Source organism: Cervus canadensis, chromosome 26, assembly GCF_019320065.1.
Source record: "Cervus canadensis isolate Bull #8, Minnesota chromosome 26, ASM1932006v1, whole genome shotgun sequence".
NCBI lineage: Eukaryota > Metazoa > Chordata > Mammalia > Artiodactyla > Cervidae > Cervus > Cervus canadensis.
Window position 1 is genome coordinate 20,929,214 of NC_057411.1, and position 19,839 is coordinate 20,949,052.

Genomic DNA, 19,839 nt, shown 5'->3' on the forward strand with positions numbered 1-19,839 from the left:
AATGATTTAAATGTACATTTATCAATATGGATAGAGTTTAAAAAAACAGTTTAAAAAAGTATTAAACAAAAATGATGCAATGGTCAAATATTTGCTTCCTGCCCAATTCACAGAAGCCCCCTTGTGGTTCAGATGGTAAAGAGTTCCGCCTGCAATACAGAAGACCAGGGTTTGATCCCTAGGTTGGCAAGATCCCCTGGAGAAGGAAATGGCAACTCCAGTAATCTTGCCTGGAAAATCCCATGGATGGAGGAGCCTGGCAGGTACAGTCTATGGAGTCACAAAGAGTCGGACTTGACTGAGCAACTTCACTTTCACTTTTCAATTCATATGTTGAAGTTCTAACCCGCAATGTGAAGGTCTTAGAAGGTGGGGCCAGTAAGATGGCAGAATAGAATGATGTGAGTTTACCTTCTCTCACAAAAACACCAAAATCACAACTAACTGCTGAATAACCATCCACAAAAAGAGTAGAATCTACCAGAAAAAATATTCTACATGCAAAGACAAAGAAAACATATCACAAGATGCTAGAAGGAGCACATTTACTATATAATCAAAGCCATATTGGCTGGGTAGGCTTCTCACAAACTGGAAAATAATTACACTGCAGAAGTTGTCCAATAGGAGTGAGAGTTCTGAGCCCCATATTATGCTCTGGGGGTCTAGCATTGAGAAGTGGAGGCCCCAGAGCATTTATCTTTGAAGGCCAGCAGGGCTTGTGTGCAGGGGCTCTGCAGGACTTGAGGAAATAGAGACTCTACTCTGGGACAGTGGACACAAATTTCCATATGAACTGGGACCCAGGGCAAAGCAGTGACTCCATAGGAGCCCATAGATCTACTTGCAAGTCTTACAGAGTCTTCTGGGGAGCCAAGTCTCAGGTGTGGCCCATTGGCAGGGCAAGGACTTTGATGATGGAGGCCCTAGGGAATATTCCTTGGTGTGTGCTCCCAAGGATTGACATTTTTGCATGGAGACCTGGCCCCACCCAACAGCCTGTAGACGCCAGTGCTGGAATACTTCAGACCAAACAACCAACAGGGTGGGATCACAGCCCCACCCATCAACAGATGGGCTTTCTAAAGCTTTCCAGAACCCACAGTCACATCTAAAGATTGACAGTAATACAGTTATGGTGGGGGACTTTTACACCCCACTTACATCAGTGGACAGATCATCCAGGCTGAAAATCAATAAGGAAGCACAGGTCTTAAATGATGCATTAGGACAAATAGACTTAAATGATGTTTATAGAGGATTCTGTCTGAAAACAGCAGAATACACATGCTTCTCAGGTGCACATGGAACATTCTCTAGGATAAATCACATGCTGGGTCACAAGAAAAGCCTTGGTAAATTTAAGAAGATTGAAATCACATCAAGCTTCATTTCCAACCACAACAGTATGAGATTAGAAATAGATCATGGCAACGCACTCCAGTATTCTTGCCTGGAGAATCCCATGGACAGAGGAGCCTGGTGGGTTATGGTTCATAGTGTCACAAAGAGTCAGACATGACTGAAGTGATTTAGCATGCACATAAGAAAAAAACTAAAAATTACAAACACAAGGAGGCTAAACAATATGTTACTAAACATATTGGGGAAGTTCAATACAATATTACCTCAGGAAATAAGAAGAATCTCAAACAACCTAATCCTACACCAAGGCAACTGGAGAAAGAAGAATAAGCAAAACCCAAAGTCAGTAGAAGGAAAGAACTCATAAAAATCAGAGTAGAAATAAATTAAATAGAGAAGAAGAAAAGAACAGAAAAGATCAATGAAACTAAAAGCTTGTCCTTTGAAAAGACAGAAGTAACTGATAAACCTTTAGCCAGACTTATCAAGACAAAAAAGGAAAGGATTTAAATCAATAAAATTAGAAATATAAAAGAAGTTACACAGACACAGAAATACAAAGGATCATAAAGAGACTACCACAAGCAACTATAGGTCAATAAAATGGACAACTTAGGAGAAATGGACAAATACTGAGAAAGGTACAGTCTTCTAAGACTTAACCAGAAGGAAAAAGAAAATATGAACAGACTAATCACAAGTACTGATATTGAAACTATGATTAAAAAACTCCCAACAAACAAAGTTCAGGACCAGATGACTTCACAGGTGAATTTTATCAAATGTTTAGAGAAGATTTAACACTTATTCTTCTGAAACTATTCCAAAATTTGCAGAGGAACGAATACTCCCAAACTCATTCTTTGAGACTGGTATCACCCTGATACCAGAACCAAAGATATATTTTAAAAAAAGAAAATTACAGACTATTATCACTGATGAATATAGATACAGAAATCCTCAACAAAATACTAGCAAACTGAATCTAGGAATATACTAAAAGGATCATACACCATGATTTCATGCAGCCATGAAATTAAAAGACTTGCTCCTTGGAAGAAAAGCTATGACCAACCTAGATAGCTTATTAAAAAAACAAAAAACCTCTCCATATAGTGGGCATTTTTTTTTTTTTTTTGGGAAAAAAAAAAAAATCCTTTCCAGATAGTGGGCATAGAGGGAACTTAACACAATAAAGACCATGTCCAGGAGGTAGCTTTCTCTCTGGTGACTCAGATAGTAAAGAGTCAGCCTGCAATGCAGAAAACCAGGATTCAATCCCTGGGTTAGGAAGATCCCCTGGAGAAGGGAATGGCAACCCACTCCAGTATTCTTGCCTGGAGAATTCCATGAACAGAGGAGCCTGGTGGGCTACAGTTCATACAGTTCATGGGGTCACATAGAGTTGGACCCGACTGAGCAATGAAGACTTTCATAGGAGGTGGGGTCTTTGGGAGGTGATTAGGTCATGAGTCGGATTAGTACCTTGTAAAAGATATCCCAGAGACCTCTAGCCTCCCTGCTCTTCGCCGTGTATGGATACACCAAGAAGTCTGAAGTCTGCAATCTGCAAGATAGTCCTTTCCAGGACCCGAGCGTGTTAGCGTGCTGACTTCAGTCTTCTAGCCTCCATTACTGTGAGAAATAAATTTCTGGTGTTTGTAAGCCACTAAAGCTATGGTGCTTTTTAATAGCAGTCCAAACTGACTAAAACAAGGAATCTATAACACAATAAATTAAAAGCATGAGCTATACACAAAACAAAAACTGTACTTTTGTGAGAATTATTACAAACAAAAGAATATATGTGAAATATATTATGGTTTCCTGCAAGGGTAGGTGAATGAGAATAAAGGAGAAGAAATAAATAGTAGTGAGTAGAGAAGGAGGGCTTCCTGACAATACAGGAGATGCAGGAGACATGAGTTCAGCCTTGGGGTTGGGAAGATCATCTGGGATAGGAAATGGCAACCCACTCCCATATTCTTGCCTGGAAAACCCCATGGACAGAGGAACCTGGAGGGCCACAGTCCATGGGGCTGCAGAGTCAGACTTGACTGAACACACACGCAAACTCAAAAAAAAAAAAAAAAAACAAAACCCCAAAAATCAAGTAGAGAAGGGACTTGCATGCTCTCATGATTATCACCTGTTTATCACATGATTATCTCATGTTATCACCTAACAACCTTTGTATCTGAAGTTCTTTCACATCTACAAATGTATGCTTTACTGAAGTTTCGAAGTCCACTTTCTAACACTTATAGGTGAACCTCTATAGGTGCATTTCTTTCACTTTCTTTGAAAAGATCCACTGCATTCCTCTCCATTTACTTCAGTAGAAACAATGTCAGCCTAAAGCGACACCAGCAATGTTGGCTGTAAAACATAAAACAAATTTAAAATTTTCCTGATAAATTGTAACTATCTCTCAATGTTCAAAGAAATTATGTGTCTTTTTAACTAAATTAATTAATTATTAGTACTTTCACACTGAGGAGGTTTTGTGGAGTCACGCAGGGTCAGAAGAAGAAAAGGGGTACTGGGGTATATAACCAAGTTTTTTCTGGAATTCCTCAAGAAATGATTGCTAAAGCTAATTTTTAAGGTACTCTGAATCTAGAAGAATGGAGGGTATATATCAATCTATAAATGTAATTTTTGATTTGGGGGAATGAGACTGCAAGACAGAACATATATGAATAATTTAATGAGAATTGAAAATATAACTTATAAACTCCATCAATAATATTACTGTAAATATGTTGCAACTGGGTATCCACATAGACAAAGATCAAATAGTGATAGAAAAAATGAAATTGGTTTGAGAAAGAAAGGAAATGTCTTGAATAAAAAAAGATTCTTTGACTAAAACAAACCAACATACCTGACATTTCCACTCTTTTAAAATAACTCTATGCTCTGTGGCTCCTTGTCAAGGAAGTTAACTTGACCTTAGTTTTTGAGTGAGAGTTCACACACATCATGAGCAGAGCTATTATACAAAATGAGGTCACTTTTGGGGGGATGTAGGGCTGTCCTATATTTCAATTTTAACAAAGTTGTTGGCATTACATTTCAGTATTTCACAATGTCTATGATTTCTATCTTAATTAACATGTTTATGAGATAACATAAACATTTATAATCCTCTTTTCTTTTTTCATTCTTAAAAAATAGTTTAAATCTTAAAATGTGGTCTAAAACAGCATGTGGTTTTACATATAACCACTTCTGGTATGATTAAGCTTTTCATTTGGGTAATATTGTGGTAGAATGGAGGAGTGATGGACTGGGATACCTTGGCTTCTGTTCTCTCACTTTTAAGTGAGGTGGTTGAGTTCTATAAAGAGTGATTTATCAGAATCACCCATTTGCCAGATTGTAGATTCCCTTAGCCCCCTCTCCCCACCCATCCATCCCATCAGACACCGACTCAGAAGGTCTGGAGTGGGGCCTTGGAATCTGCAAGATGATTATGGTGCAAGTGGTCTTAAAATAATGTTTTAAGAAATAGTAGGGGAAACGGCTAACAAAAATTCCTTCCACTTGCATTATTTTATGATAGAATTTTATCTGACTTACCAGGTTTTCACTAATCTCCCGTAATTCCATAAACTGATATTGGCTATTTGGTCCAGAATTACGGTTGACTCGTAGATCTGAAATTTTAAAAGTGGCATGATAATACTCCATTTTCTCGTCTGTGATGAAAAGAAAAGTTGTGAAATTAAGTGGTTTTGAGGATAGATTTTGGGATCTAAGGCCCAACTACGATGAAGTCTTGAATATATATCTGAGATTTTACTTTAGTATAATATTAAATACAATAAAAATAATGATTAATGCTCTATGTTATTAATAGTTGTTGTTGTTCAATCACCAAGTTTAAGATTGGCATCACCTTCATTTTACATATGAAGAAAGTGAAGCAAGAGACATTGAATAACTTGCTCTGAGCTATACAACTAGTGAGTGGCTATCCAAGTTTAAACCCAGACATGTGTAGCTTTAGAGGTGGCATATTTAATTACTATATTGCTTCTTGCTGAGGTGAAATGTATACCACCTTATACCCTACTGAAAGTAGGGGTAAATGAGTATTTTTGTAAATTTTGATCTGTAATGGAAGACCAAGGGACACTAAGAAAGATGTGAAAAGAAAGGCAGGGAAAAGACGGTCTGAGGCTGCAGGTGAGAAGAGTGTGTAATAGGAATGAATCAATCAGATCTCTGCTTGTCCCTCAGGAAAGGTAAAAACTTTGACTCCTGAGGAATGTGGTAATCTTAGGAGTATGGTACCAGTGGGCAAGCAACCTGCAGAGTTCAAGACAGAGAATGGAGAACCACAGAGCTACTCTCTCCTTAGGGAGCCATGGATCTAGTTAAGAAAGGGGGCCTCAGGATGGTCTGTCTCTGAGGGACATCTCTGGACTTGGTAGCACTTTTTTTTGGCCCCTCCAATAACTAATCTACATGGTCCATCTTATAATTGAACATTATACTCATAGTGAAGGGGCTTCTATATGTTAAATGAACTGACCTGAGAATCTTTTGCCATTGGTGTAAACTATGGATAGGGTTATTATATGAGGCCCGGAACTATGCTTTTAGAAGCCCTGTAAAGTTCCTAAAAGAATCTTCACTGTTCCACCAAGTCTGGGGAAGATGACAACAGATAAGTCCATTCCAGTAAAAACTAGTTGTTTTTATCACATACGTCTGTGGGAGATTGACATTGTGGGCATTTATCCAAAGTGTTTTTGCATTCTGCAGAGTAATGAAATATAAAGAGAATTCTGAAATGAATTTTTGTGGAATTATAAATATATCCGGTAATAGAAAAATAATCCCTGAATATTGTTTTTGAAAGAGTACATATTTTTCTGTAAAAATAAGTAATCATATTGCATCACACTTGTAGTTTATTAATCATTTCAAAATTCATTATCTCATTGGACATGTATTTGTTTTCCTCTAGAAATGCTAATAGACAGAAAATGCTGAGTAAAAAGGCCAATTTTAATCATCAATTCATCAAAATTTTCACTTGCATATATATGAATGACTAGAGTTTGTTATGATTATTGGTAAATTTTAGACAATTAATATTTTGATCTTTTGTGTAGACGCTCAAAAGAATACTAGATTGTGAGCTCCAAGGAGGTGAGAAATTTATCTGCTTTGCTTAATGCTGTTTCTTGGTGCCCTGAAAAATACTCGAACATAATAGACAGTCGGTGATGAAATGATTGTAAACTAAACAATTCAAAAGGTGGACATTTACTAGTGAAAGTACATTATTTTTGAATGGAATTAAATTTGCATATGTACAAATGAAGTTTTACAGAAAAAATGAATCAAACTGAGCAAAATCCATAATTTTACCTACCAGAGACTAAGAAGTGAACCAGAAGACCGATAGCCACAGCCACCACTGTCAGTAACAATACAATGAGAAGGGCAATCATCCATGGTTTCAAACCTCTGCTTCGGGTGTCAAATCCTGTTGCTCTGCAAAAAGGAAAACTCACCAGTTACTCTCATGTTGCAATGGTTACAGGCTTTCTGGTTCTTCTTGGATAAGCGCATATTGCTTTAGCCTACCTCAGCAAGAAGACAGTTGTCTTGAATTTATGTCAAGGTTGGGGTTTCCCAGGTTGTGCTAGTGGTAAAGAATCTGTCTGCTAATGGAGGAGATGTAAGGGAGGTGGGTTTGATCCCTGGGTCAGGAAGATACCCTGGAGCAGGAAATGGCAACCCACTCCAGTATTCTTGCCTGGAAAATTCCATAGACAAAGGAGCCTAGTGGGCTACAGTCCATAGGGCCATAAAGAGTTGGACACCACTGAGCAACTGAGCGTTTAATCAAGGTCACCTTGGCATTAAGGGAGGTATTAAGAAGATCAGGATCTGAGAATCCATGCTACTGCTCCTAGATTCTATTTCTAGAGGCATTGGATGGATCTCTGTGGTGGCCAGTCTTAGCATGTGGTACAAAGTAGTACCTATGCTTGAGAAAGAACTGTTCCTTCTTTCTCCAATAGTCTTTTTAAAAATCTCTTTATCTATCTATAGTTTTAAAGTTTACAAAGTGATTTCAAATCTATTGTCTTATTTACTTTTTAATCTTTCATGTTTATTATAAAAATTTTCAGATACAGAAATTTAGAAAAAATATTATACTAGAACATCACTTTATCAGTTGTTAAAATTTTGCTATAATGGCTTTACTCATTTTTTTCTTCTGTATTTTAATGTAAAATAGAAGATCATGATTTTTCATAATACCAAATCCATCTTCAGGTTTCCTTTTTTTTTTCAGGTTTCCTTTTTTGTCCCTATTATATTTAGAGATGGTTTGTACAAATCAAGGACCTCATAGTAGTGTGGTTGTTGTGTCTTTTGAGTCTTTTTTAATATTTGAGTACTGATCACTTTTTAATTTTTAATGACATTGACTTGTTGAAGAGATCAAGCCAATTTTCCCTTAGAATGACCAGCTTCTGGACTTCTCTGAATGTTTTCATGTGATCTCATTTAATTTGTCATTTCTTGTGAGTTTAAATTTAGATCTAAAATACTTGATTAGATTTTACTGCATTTGGCAAAATATTTCAAAACTGATACTATATATTTTATATTGCATCACCTCTGAATTAGAGGAAATTACCACAGTTTAGGAGGGAAGAAGTAAATCTTTGCTCTTCCTCTAGATATGCTCAAGAATAGTGCTAATCACATTGTATTAACTTTATTTTCATGTATATTAACCTATACTTACCTGTGAACTCCTCAATGTGTTGGGCTTCCCCAGTGGCTCAGATGGTAAAGAATCTGCCTGCAATGCAGGAGACCCAGGTTTGATCCCCGGGTGGGGAAGATCCCCTGGAGAAGGGAATGGCTACCCACTCCAATATTCTTGCCTGAAGAATTCCATGGACAGAGGAGTCTGGTGGGCTAGAGTCTGTGGGGTTGCAGAGTCAGACACACTTTCTGTGTGCTAGTTGCAAAGCAGCTAACACTTTCCTCAATGAGTTAAACTAGTCTTATTCATTTTTTTTTATTATTAAGATCTAATAAGGTATCTAGTACAAAGTGAAAATTTTATAAATCCATGAGAATCAGGCAGGTATTACATCAGCCTTACATATGAATTGAGTGAGGTTGAGAGAGAGGATATGGTATTTGTTAGAGTCAAGAGTCTTGAAAGGACATGTAACTTATTTTCTAGTGTTCCTTCTCTGCCATTTGCCATTGTAATCAATTTATCCCTTTCATTAGAATTTATCTTTTTTTGTGTGTGTATTGATAAGCTAAATTCTTTGGGGTCAGAAGCTATTTTTCATGTTTTACAAAATTTAGTGCATTGATTTACTGTAAGTAGTATATGTTGTTTAATCACTAAGCCATATCCAACTCTTTGCAACCCCATGAACTGTGTCCAGCCAGGCTCCTCTGTCCTTGAGATTTTCCAGGCAAGAATATTGGAGTGGGTTGCCATTTCCTTCTTCAGGGGATCTTCCTGAACTAGGGATCAAACTCAAGTCTCCAGTACTGCAAGCAGATTCTTTACCACTGAGCCACCAAGGAAGGCCACTGTAATAGACTTTTTAACAAATATTAATTGATTTACAGTAAGTCTTTTAAAATATAAAATATCTTCATTTATAAATGCCAGCTTTATACAAACTATTTGGATCTAAGTAGTCAGGTGATAGTTTGGGCATAAGAATTACATTTAGCCAATAAACCTAGTAGAATTTGAGGACCTGAATTCTGTTGGTTATGGAAAATACTGACAATGAACATTTGACTGATTAAAAAGAATCTAGACAACTCCCTGTGGAAAGCTCTTTCCACAAGAGCTAAGGTGCCAGAACATAAAAACAGCAGACAGAAGCTTCAAGAGAGATTACATTACTTAGCCTCTTAGTTTACTTAAAATCTAAATTCAGAAATGAAGGAAAACTTATAGACTATTTAGTACAATGCAGCACATTTCCAGTTAAGGAAGCTGAGGCCTACAGATGATTAAGCGACTTCTTCAATATAGAAGAACTAGCAATCATCTCACGCTCCTGTCTTTTAACTTCAGGGACACTATTTTTTTCTCAGTGCCAGAGTAACACTCCCCCCTCCCCAATGCTGATTGCATTTTAATACTTAACTAGATTATTATAATACACACACACACACACACACCCCACACATATATATTCATATTGGACTTCACTGGTGTATCAGATGGTAAAGAATCTGCCTGCAATGCAGGAGACCCAAGTTTGATCCCTGGGTGGGGAAGATCCCCTGGAGAAGGGAATGGCTACTCACTCCAGTATTCTTGCCTAGAGAGTTCCATGGACAGAGGAGCCTGGTGGACTATAGTCCATGAGGTCGCAAAGAGTCAGTTCATTCTTCATTTATGATCATATATGATCATTTATTTTCTTAGAGAATCTTTTTTTTTGTTTTTTTTTTTTCATGTATTTTTATTAGTTGGAGGCTAATTACTTTACAATATTGTAGTGGTTTTTGCCATACATTGAATCTTATCAGTGTATCTTCACTTCATTCAAAACTAAAAATAGACCAAAGGAGAAAGACTAGATCTCAAGGAGATTCACAAACTTTCAAGTTTATCTTCCCATCATGACATAGTTCCTCTGAGTAGTACAAATGAGGATAGTAGACACAGCAAGATCACACATCCTCACCATCAAGAGTTTTGCAGACTCACATTATTACAGACTATGAGAATGTTTCAACACTCATTGGCATGCTTTCTTCAAGTGCCCTGGCAGTCACGTCCCCAAATCCCATAAAAGGAGCTGTGAACATTGGGGGGCAGATGGTGGCCAACAGACAGGGATGATACATTGTCATTTAGAGCATGTCTCCTTTTTCAGAAAACCTTTGGGGTATGTATTGTGTGCACAATGCCAAACTGCGAAAGCTGCAGGATTCATAGGTTAAAGCCATAGCTACTTAATCCTATATGAATAAACTTCAACTCAATATCAACTTTGATGAATATGAACAAGAAATGCATGAAAGCAAATATACATCATCAACCACCCATTATGAAGAGGTTCCGCTAGTGATTTGCATATCACTTCAGATTTGAAAAGAAATATACTTCATAAAGCCTTTTGGAATCTAGCCTGTTTGTAAGTAGAGATGCTTAAGCATGTTTTTTTACCTGTTTTACCTGCACCCATTAAACAAACACTGGTGTATTAATTTTCTGTTGCTGTAACAATTACCACAAAGTTAGCAACTTAAAACAACAGTCACTTATTCACTCACAGTTCAGTACTTGGCATGGTTGAGTTCTCTGCTCAGGATCTCATGAAGGTGAAATCAAGCTGTTGTTTGGGACTGCAGTCTCATCTAACATTTGTGACCCTCCTCCAAGCTCACTTAGGTTTTAGGCAGAGCTCAGTTCCTTGACACTGAACCAGGATTCCTATTCCCTTGCTGACTGTATAGTCAGAGGCCTCTCTTGGCTCCTAGAGGTTACCCATGTTCTTTCCCATGTGGCCCACTCCATCTTCAAAGCCAGCTATGGGGAATCTTCCTCCCGTCAAATCTCTCTCACATTCTGAATCTCTTTCTCTAGGTAGAGTCTTGTTCTTTTCAAAGGTGTCATCTGATTAGGTTAGGCTTACTAACTGTCATCTCTCCATTTAAAAGTCAACTGATGGGGAATTCCCTGGTGGTCCAGTGGTTAAGAATTCACCTTGCAATGCAGGAATGTGGGTTCAATCTCTGGCTGGGGGACTAAGATCCCACACACCACAGAGCAACTAGGACTGTGTGTCTCAACTACTGAACTGGTATGCTGTGGATTACACATGCCACAACTAGAGTCCATGCACTGCAAGGAAAAATCCTGAATGGTGCTATGAAAATCCTGCGTGCCACAATCAACCAAGACCGGATGCAGTCAAATAAATAGATGTTACCAAAAAAAAAAAGTGATTTAAGATCTTCATTATATCTGCAAAATGCTCACTCAACAGCACCTAGGTTAATGTTTAAATATGAAGGAATACATACACAGACATATGGAAATCTTGGAGGATCTTAGAAATTTTTTTCACAATGGAAAATATAACTTTCATAAAAAGGGACAGAAATCTGCAGCCTTCAGAGGAAAGCATGTGAGACATAAAATATTCTGTAATTTTTGTGGAGTTGGGAAGAGACTATTAAAAGGGAATTTTATTTTAATGATAAATCATAAGACTATTTTATTCAAGTAACAACTTGGGAGAATACAAAGTGAACTCTTATAAAGTAGGAAAAGAGCTGAAAGTAATCCCTAGTCGTGACCTTATTAGCACGTTGCATTCCTTTAAAGAAAGCACAAGTACAGAAGACATTTATTTAGAGTAACGTAACCTATAATCTGTGTGAAATCCAGTTTATCCATTACCTTCATTAAGTTTGATTATTCATTATTTAAAAGAGTTTATTTATGGTATGATTTTTCCAAAGATGTTATCAATAAAAACATGGTGATAATATGAATAATTTTGTGAGTTTACTTTCTGCAAATTTGAAGGCTGAAGGATATACACCTTGAAGAATATACAGAGCAGCATGAATTGTTAATGATCAGAGTTGGGATGTTCATTTTCTCAGTACCCAAACTCTAAGCTGATGACTTTTAAATATGTGAGTTCAAAGATGACTTGAGTTAGCAAAAGACATCATGAATCCCCTCATCCATTAAGATCCTCCTCCCTTCCTAAAAAGACCTCCCCTGAAGGCAGTCACTTTGGTTTATTCCACAGTCAACTACATGCCCTTTATCATTTTATCTACAAGCCCTAAATCTTTACTTTTTAGCATTAGTTTTCTGCTTTCTTGCAGTTGCATGTTATCATTATACAAATCTAGATACATGTGATCATTACACAAGTGCCAATTTACAGGCAGGTTATATTCCCATAAATCTTCATAGAGACAATTTTCTGAGGTTTAAGATACACTAAATGATTTTAAAAGGCTTATTATTGTTAACCTTTTGATTATTAGTTAGCTTCCCAGGCCAAACTATAGTCTACTTAACTCGTAACATAATTGTCAAAGGTGCTAAATGCATTGAATTCCTGGGAGCCAATTAGTATAGGAAACTTTGCTCTTCTTTTCCTAGCCTGGCACCCATCCCTGGAGGAATATTCTTATAAACCAAAGTGCCAAAATCTCCTTCCATCAAGAAAAATCATCATTCCCTTTGAGCAGCTGAACTCAGTCATTTGTTACAGAAAAGTAACCTTTCATGGTGACCTAATAGGCCCTGATATGTGAGTATCTGGGTACTCTGACTATTTTAGAATGACATTTAGTACTAAAGGTGATACTATCAAGCGCTACTATTTAGCAAGTGCTGTCTACATAGAAAGCGTTGATTTTATCCTCCAAACGCCCTTGTCAGTAGAATTATTTATCTTCATTTTAGAGGTGAACAGTTTGCTCAACTCATGCAGCCAATTGCAGAGATAGTAAGTACCTAGTTCTGGCTCAACTTTTGTGGAGGAGCCTGACAAGAGCGTTTGGAGGATAAAATCAACACTTTCTATGAAGTGTTATGAAGTTTTTATAAAGTGAAGGCAGAGGGTGTTTTACTGGTCAGAGGGACGACCCGTCTCCTTTGCGGTCAAGCCTTGAATTTGTTTTTGCTTTCACATGTTCTTCCTTTCCACTGACTTTAAATGCTTGTGAACTCTCAAAGTATAATATGGTATAGAACTCTCAAACTGTACTATAGTATAATATTCCCTTTTCTTTCTCTAGAGAGTAGCAGAGGTCATCTGGAGGTAAGGAAGAGGAAACAAAGAGGGCTGTAAAAGCAGGTATGTGTGAGGAGGATTAATAATCACATTTGGGCTTATCTGGGCTCAGATGGTGAAGAATCTGTCTGTAATGCTTGAGACCCAGATTTGATCCCTGAGTCGGGAAGATCCTCTGGAGAAAGGAATGGCTACCGACTCCAGTATTCTGGCCTGGAGAATCCCATGGACAGAGGAGCCTGGCAGGCTACAGTCCATGGGGTTGCAAAAGAGTCAGACATGACCTAGAGACTAAACAACAACGACAGATGTATTTACACTGATGTGCTACTCCATGGAATGCTTCATTGTTAGAAGGTTAAGAAAAAAAAAAAGAAACGAAGAAAACTTTCAATGTTCATTCTGTATTTAATTTTCAGCTGTGAATAAAGTGAGGGCTGTGACAAAGAAGGAGGGGCAAAATTGAATAAAACATCATTGTGATTCCAGATCAAAGAAGATTGTCTGTAGAAAATAATGAAGAGATTCAAGCTGAACTGAATTCAGGTGACTCAGAAAAAAAAGTGAGAAGACCAGAAGAGGCAAGACCCTACTTCTTTACCTATTTAGGGAAATACCTTCACCCTGGTCCAAAAAAAAATGATCTCACTGACCAAAATGGAACATAACTCAGCATTTGAGTCTGGAAGAAGAAAATGTGAGCTAAAGGGATTAAGAACACCTTTCCTGGAATCCCTATGAATGTACTCATCCTCTTGGAGGGATCCTCCCACCCCTGCCTCTTCCTGGCATAGACAGTTACTCACTGCTTATCATATCTTCCTGCTGGGCTGGATTTGCTCTGAATCCTGTCTTTCCTCTAGCATCTACCCAGCCCTAATGTGTCCCTTCTAGATTTCCCTGTCCTGATTCAGTAAGGGGAATTTCTCTAGCCTTAATCTGAGAAATGACTGGCATTTAATTCTCTCACCTCTATATATAAGCAAAACAGGGAGTTTTATTGTGGTAGTTTAGCACAAAGTCTAAATAAATGGCATTGAATTTAGGTTTCAGATTAGAGGTAGAACAGAGTCACATGTTAGTTTTCATTAATGCAGCATGATTGAACCCGCGTGTACTGGCTCCAGATTGCTTAAATCCCCACTCTTCTACTCATTAGCCTGTTATGTAGGGCTAGTTACTTTTTCCTCTATAAAATGGAGGTAAAGTACTGCTTGATCAAAGAACTGTTGTGATAATTAAATGAGCTAGTATAATGCAGTGCATATGTAGCACCTAGCAAGCACTATGAATTTGCTAAAAACTAACAAGACAGTAAGATTTAATTGATAATTTATACAAATTTAGTGATCAGTAAGTAACATGGAGGTTTTAGCCTGTTATTTTGACTTTAACTCTGAAGATACAGTGTTTGAGTATATTAGAGAAAGAACTTGCAAATTAACGAGTCAATTAAAATGAGTGTTCAAAATGAAATTAAAGTGTAAAACATGAATGCTTGCAAAGACTTTTCAGGTCTTTTTCTCTAAATGAGGATAATGACAAGGAGAAATCTAATTTTTGCATTTATGAGGTGATAGGAAGAGAGAAAGTTGCTCAGTCATCTCCAATCTTTGGGATCCCATGGACTATGCAGTCCATGGAATTCTCCAGGCCAGAATACTGGGGTGGGTAGCCTTTCCCTTTTCAGGGGATCTTCCTAATCCAGGGATCGAACACAGGTCTCCCGCACTGCACGCAGATTCTTTACCAGCTGAGCCACAAGGGAAGCCCAAGAATACTGGAGTGGGTAGCCTACCCTTCTCCAGCAGATCTTCCCAACCCAGGAATTGAACTGGGGTCTCCTGCACTGCAGGCGGATTCTTTATCAACTGAGCTATGAGGGGAGCCCAGGAAGAGATGCCAGTCGTCTGGGTGCAGGACAGCAATCTCAGATGAAGATGTCATTTGATATTTTATCTTTTATAAGAGAAATAATTGAGATTTTAAGTGACTGCATCACCCAACTAATAAATTATAGGAAAGAGTAGAGGTAAGGATATCGCTAAAGGCAAATGCAAGTGGATATTCATTGCAAAGTTGGAACACTAAGGACTATCTCTGAAAGGTCAAGAAGAAGGTGACAAAACCCACAGGAAAAAGTCCAAGATTTAACAGAAACAGCGAATATATGAATCAAGTATACTTTGACACAGTTTCTACATTGAGTTTCTTGTTAGTGGAGAAGTAAGGATGGTCAGCACAATTCTAGAGCGTATTGTAGAATTTGTGTAGGTGAGGCATAGGGCGTCATAGTAATTATTTGCTTTGCCTCAATCTTTAAACCTGACTGGCCAACTCCTGCAAATCCTCCAAATCCTGGATTAATGTTCCTTGAATTTATCTTAAAGAAAATATAAAATTCAGTGTTTCTCACTGTCCCCTTTTCAAGGAGGTTCTAAATAATAGCACTGATTCCCCATATTACTCCTATAATTTACTTCCCGTAAGCTGAAAACATTCCTCTAAACACATAAATATTCATTAAAAAAGAGAATTTTTGGTGTTTATAATCATGAGACTTGATATTTTTAAAAGAATACTTTGGAGAATGTGAAATAGGAAAGATTGGAACTACTGCTTTACAATATCATGATTTCCATAGGCATGGAATATACATTTTCAAATTCAATGAATTTGAATAAGCAAAACACCAATGCTAGACATTTGCATTTGTTTATTCATTAATTTGTTCAACAAATATATGTGGAGTGCCAATTTTGTGTGAAGCACTGTAGACCCCATCTAAGGATCTCAGAGACCCTCTGACAGCTACTATTTGCTCACTAAAGAACTGATCCAAATGTGTATTTTATTAGTAAGGAAGGAAATCCAGTGAAGCTCACTGGGCTTAGGGGCTGATCTTGTCAAGCTCTCATCTTTGAAATTCCCCAGGTGGAATCCTTGCCACCTAGAGAGGTTGCAAGAGTCCAGGAGAACTGGACTTAAGGATTTGTGTGTTGCGGTATTCGGATTCTGGTATCACAGATCTGTCGACACAGAGAAGCCCCTTAACATCTGTTTTCCTCAGATTCCTCATTTTAAAATGGTAGTTGATTTCTGTTCTGCGGATTTCACAGGGTTGGCCTGACTATTATGAAATATAGTCATACACATATAAATGAAATAATATATGTAAAAATGTTTTGGAAATGGCATACATATAAGCAATGGTGAAATATTATTGTCATCATGGATGTTTGAAACCACTATTTTAATTGTATCAAAGGTTATGCCAGTAAGCAAACCTTACTTTGAATAAAAACCTTGAAATAATTGTTTTCTTTTATCTTTAATATTTAATAGGAAAAATTTTAGGGAGTAAACATATTTTCCCCAAACTTAATTCATCTTCTTTCTCTCAGCAAGAAGTCCTAACATTTCCAGATAAAGGCAAGTGTCTCAGCAGCTTTTGACCTCCCAGTCTGCATTAGTTCCCAATGTCTGACAATAAGGTGTAAGAAAAAGCAGGTGAAGGTAAAGTGTTACAGAAGATAAGTTTAGTCAGATTGTTGAAAGGAGGCTTTTCTTAAATCAAATTAACACCTTCTTCTTCCATCCCCTCCAAAATTAGGAGCAATCAGGACACAACATAATATAGGTTTTCATTAACTTCTTCTAAAATCCCAACTATTGAATTTGGCAACATGAAATAAAGCTAATAATGATTTTAATACAAAAATACTCATTTTAACTGTAAAGATTAATTAATCCAGCTGCTATAATAATTTCTGAACTCTTACAACATCCAGTGCAGAGTGAATCCACGGAGGACACCTCATAGGCAGTCCTCCAGAAACACCGAGAATCTAGCCATTGACAGAGTAGACAGACAAGCCATTACTAAACAAGACTGAACTTACCGATACATCATCTGCAGGAGGAAGAATATGATCTCAAGGTGTGTGCCCACTCAATCTGACCTTCTAATCAACTCTATGACATCTCTAGATATATTAGAGGTCTACGACTGGGAAGAAATAAGGAAACGAATTACAAGCTCTTGAAATGAAACTAGTTTGACAAGTCTGAACAGAGAAGCCTCAACCCATAGGACAGCTTGAAGAAAAGAGCCCAGAGAGAGCACAGTCCCAACAAGAAAGCAATATTTCTTTCTTTCTTTTTTTTTTTTTTTTTTTGATATTGACTAATTTTGTTAAAGGAGAAGAAACTGGTTCCAGGGATTTGAGTGAGAAATACCTTAGGAATGCACTAGGATTAAGAGTTTAAAGAAGATTATTGGTAGGTATACAAATATCTTAAAGAAACCTTCACATAAAAAGCTCTTAATAAAAACAATCAGTTATTCTTAAAGCCTAGATTTATAATATGACTCATGAAATACTGTTAAACTTTTGTTGGACAAAAAATTGCTTCCTTCCATATGCTGGGGCTTCCCTGATAGCTCAGTGGGTAAAGAATCCACCTGCAATGTAGGAGACGTGGATTCGATCCCTGGGTTGGGAAGATCTCCTGGAGAAAGGAAAGGCTACCCACTCCAGTATTCTCAGGCTTCCCTTGTGGCTCAGTTGGTAAAGAATCTGCCTGCAATGTGGGAGACTTGGATTCGATCCCTGGGTTGGGAAGATCTCCTGGAGAAAGGAAAGGCTACCCACTCCAGTATTCTGGCCTGGAGAATTCCATGGACTGTATAGTCCTTGGGGTTGCAAAGAGTTGGATACGACTTTCACTTCACTTCACTTTCATGCTGCCAACTTCTCTCTCACTGAGTACTCTCTTGACAAAAAGATAACCTTAGATAAATCCAACTTTTTATGATTCTACACCTGTAACTTATGCAGGTATACAAACCTGTAGAAAACACACAAATTGATAGATCTAATTTTAGATTTCTGTCTGCCATTCTAAAGTGGCTCCTACTGCTGCAGGCAGTCAATTTATAGTTCATAGGCTTTTCCCTTTCTCACACTCCTGAAGAGCGATTTTTCACCTCTCTTCTTTACTCAAATCCCTTCACTTCTCACTATTAGCTGATGACTTTGCTTCCTACATGATTATGTTAGGTTGCAGAAGCTGCTGTCACAAATTACAACAAACACAGAAATTTGATCTCTCACAGTTCAGGAGACAGAAGTCTGAAACTAAGGTGTCGTCAGAGCTGCACTCCCTCCAAAGGCTAAAGGGAGCCTTTCCTTGCCTCTTCTAGTTCTGGTGGCTCCAGGAATTCCTTGGCTTGTATCTAAAAACTCCAATCTCTGTTTCAGTCTTGACATGAATATCTTCTTTGTTCTCTTTGTGCTCCCTCCTTTTCTGTCTCTCTTTTTTAATGTGATTAAAATACAGATCACAAAATTTGCCATTTTATTTATTTTATTAAAGATGTTTTTGATGTGGATGATGTTCCAGTATTGAATGTGTTACAATATTGTTTCTGTTTTACGTTTTGATTTTTTGGCTTTAAGATGTTTGGGATCTTAACTCCCTGACCGGGGATTGAACACACATGTTCTGCAACCATCACCGTCATCCATCTCTAGAACTTTTTCATTTTCCCAAACTGAAACTCTGTACCCATTATACACTAATTTCTAATTTCCTACTTCCCCTAGACTCTGTAAACCGCTATTCTATTTTCTGTCTCTATTAATTTGATGACTCTAAGGACCTTAAAGCTACTTTATATTAGTATAATCATATAGTATGTCTTTTTGTGACTGGTTTACTTCCCTTAACATCCTCAAGGTTCATCCATATTATAGCATGTGTCAGGATTTCCTTCCTCTTAAAACTGGAATTGTATCCCATTGTATACATACATATCACATTTTGTTTATTCATTTGTCGGTGTACTTGAGTAACTTGAGTTACTTCCACTTTTTGGTTATTGAGAATAATGATACTATGAATATGGATATACAAATATCAGTCCTTGTTTTCATTTCTTTCGGATATATACCCAGAAATAGAATCATTGTTCATATGGTAATTCTCTGTTTCATTTTTCGAGGAACCACTGGATGTGGACTGTTTGTGTCTTCTCAAAATTCATACATAGAAACACTAACCCCCATGTGATGATAAAGGAGGTAGGGCCTTTCACAGGTGATGAGGTCATGAGGGTAGCGTCATCATGAATGAGGTTAGAACCCTAATAAAAGAAACTCCAAAGAACTCTGTTTCTTCTTCTGCCATGTCAGATCACAGCAAGAAGATGGCTATCTAAGAACCAGGAAGCAAACTTTCAACAGTCATGGATTTGCCTGCACTTTGACCTTGAACTTCCCAGCCTCCATACTGTGAGGAACAAATGTTTATTAGTAAGCTACCCGCCCCATGCTATTTTTGTTATAGCAGCCAGAAAGAACTAGGACATGTCATACCACGTTCCGTAACAGTTATATCATCTTATATTCCACCAACAATGAACACGTACTCTAATTTCTTCATATGTTTGCCAACACTTGCTATTTTCTGTTTTTTTTTTTTTGGTATCCCGGTGGGTGTGAAGTGGTATCTCACTGTGGTTTTGATTTGAATTTCCCTAATGATTAGTGATATTGAGCAACACGTGTGTGTGCTTAGTCGCTCAGTCATGTCCAGCTCTTTGTGATCCCATGGACTGCAGCCTGCCAGGCTCCTCTGTCCATGGGGATTCTCCTGGCGAGAATACTGG

The 19,839-nt window shown here is 37.6% G+C and overlaps 1 protein-coding gene across 4 annotated transcripts in view; it reads right to left on the minus strand.

Moving 5' to 3' along the window:
- Positions 1-17,218, minus strand: part of LOC122428494 (transmembrane protease serine 11A-like) — a 54,459-nt gene extending 37,241 nt beyond the window's left edge. For 2 of the 4 annotated variants that reach the window (XM_043448559.1, XM_043448557.1), the window contains exons 1-3: positions 17,069-17,218; positions 6,758-6,879; positions 4,951-5,069 (exon numbers count right to left, since the gene is read on the minus strand). In XM_043448559.1, coding sequence (XP_043304494.1) covers positions 4,951-5,069; positions 6,758-6,879; positions 17,069-17,079 — 252 coding nt within the window. In that variant the 5' untranslated portion in view covers positions 17,080-17,218. The remainder of the gene's footprint in view (positions 1-4,950; positions 5,070-6,757; positions 6,880-17,068) is intronic. The other 2 variants (XM_043448560.1, XM_043448558.1) reach the window with 2 other exon arrangements.
- Between the last annotated feature and the right edge of the window lie 2,621 nt (positions 17,219-19,839).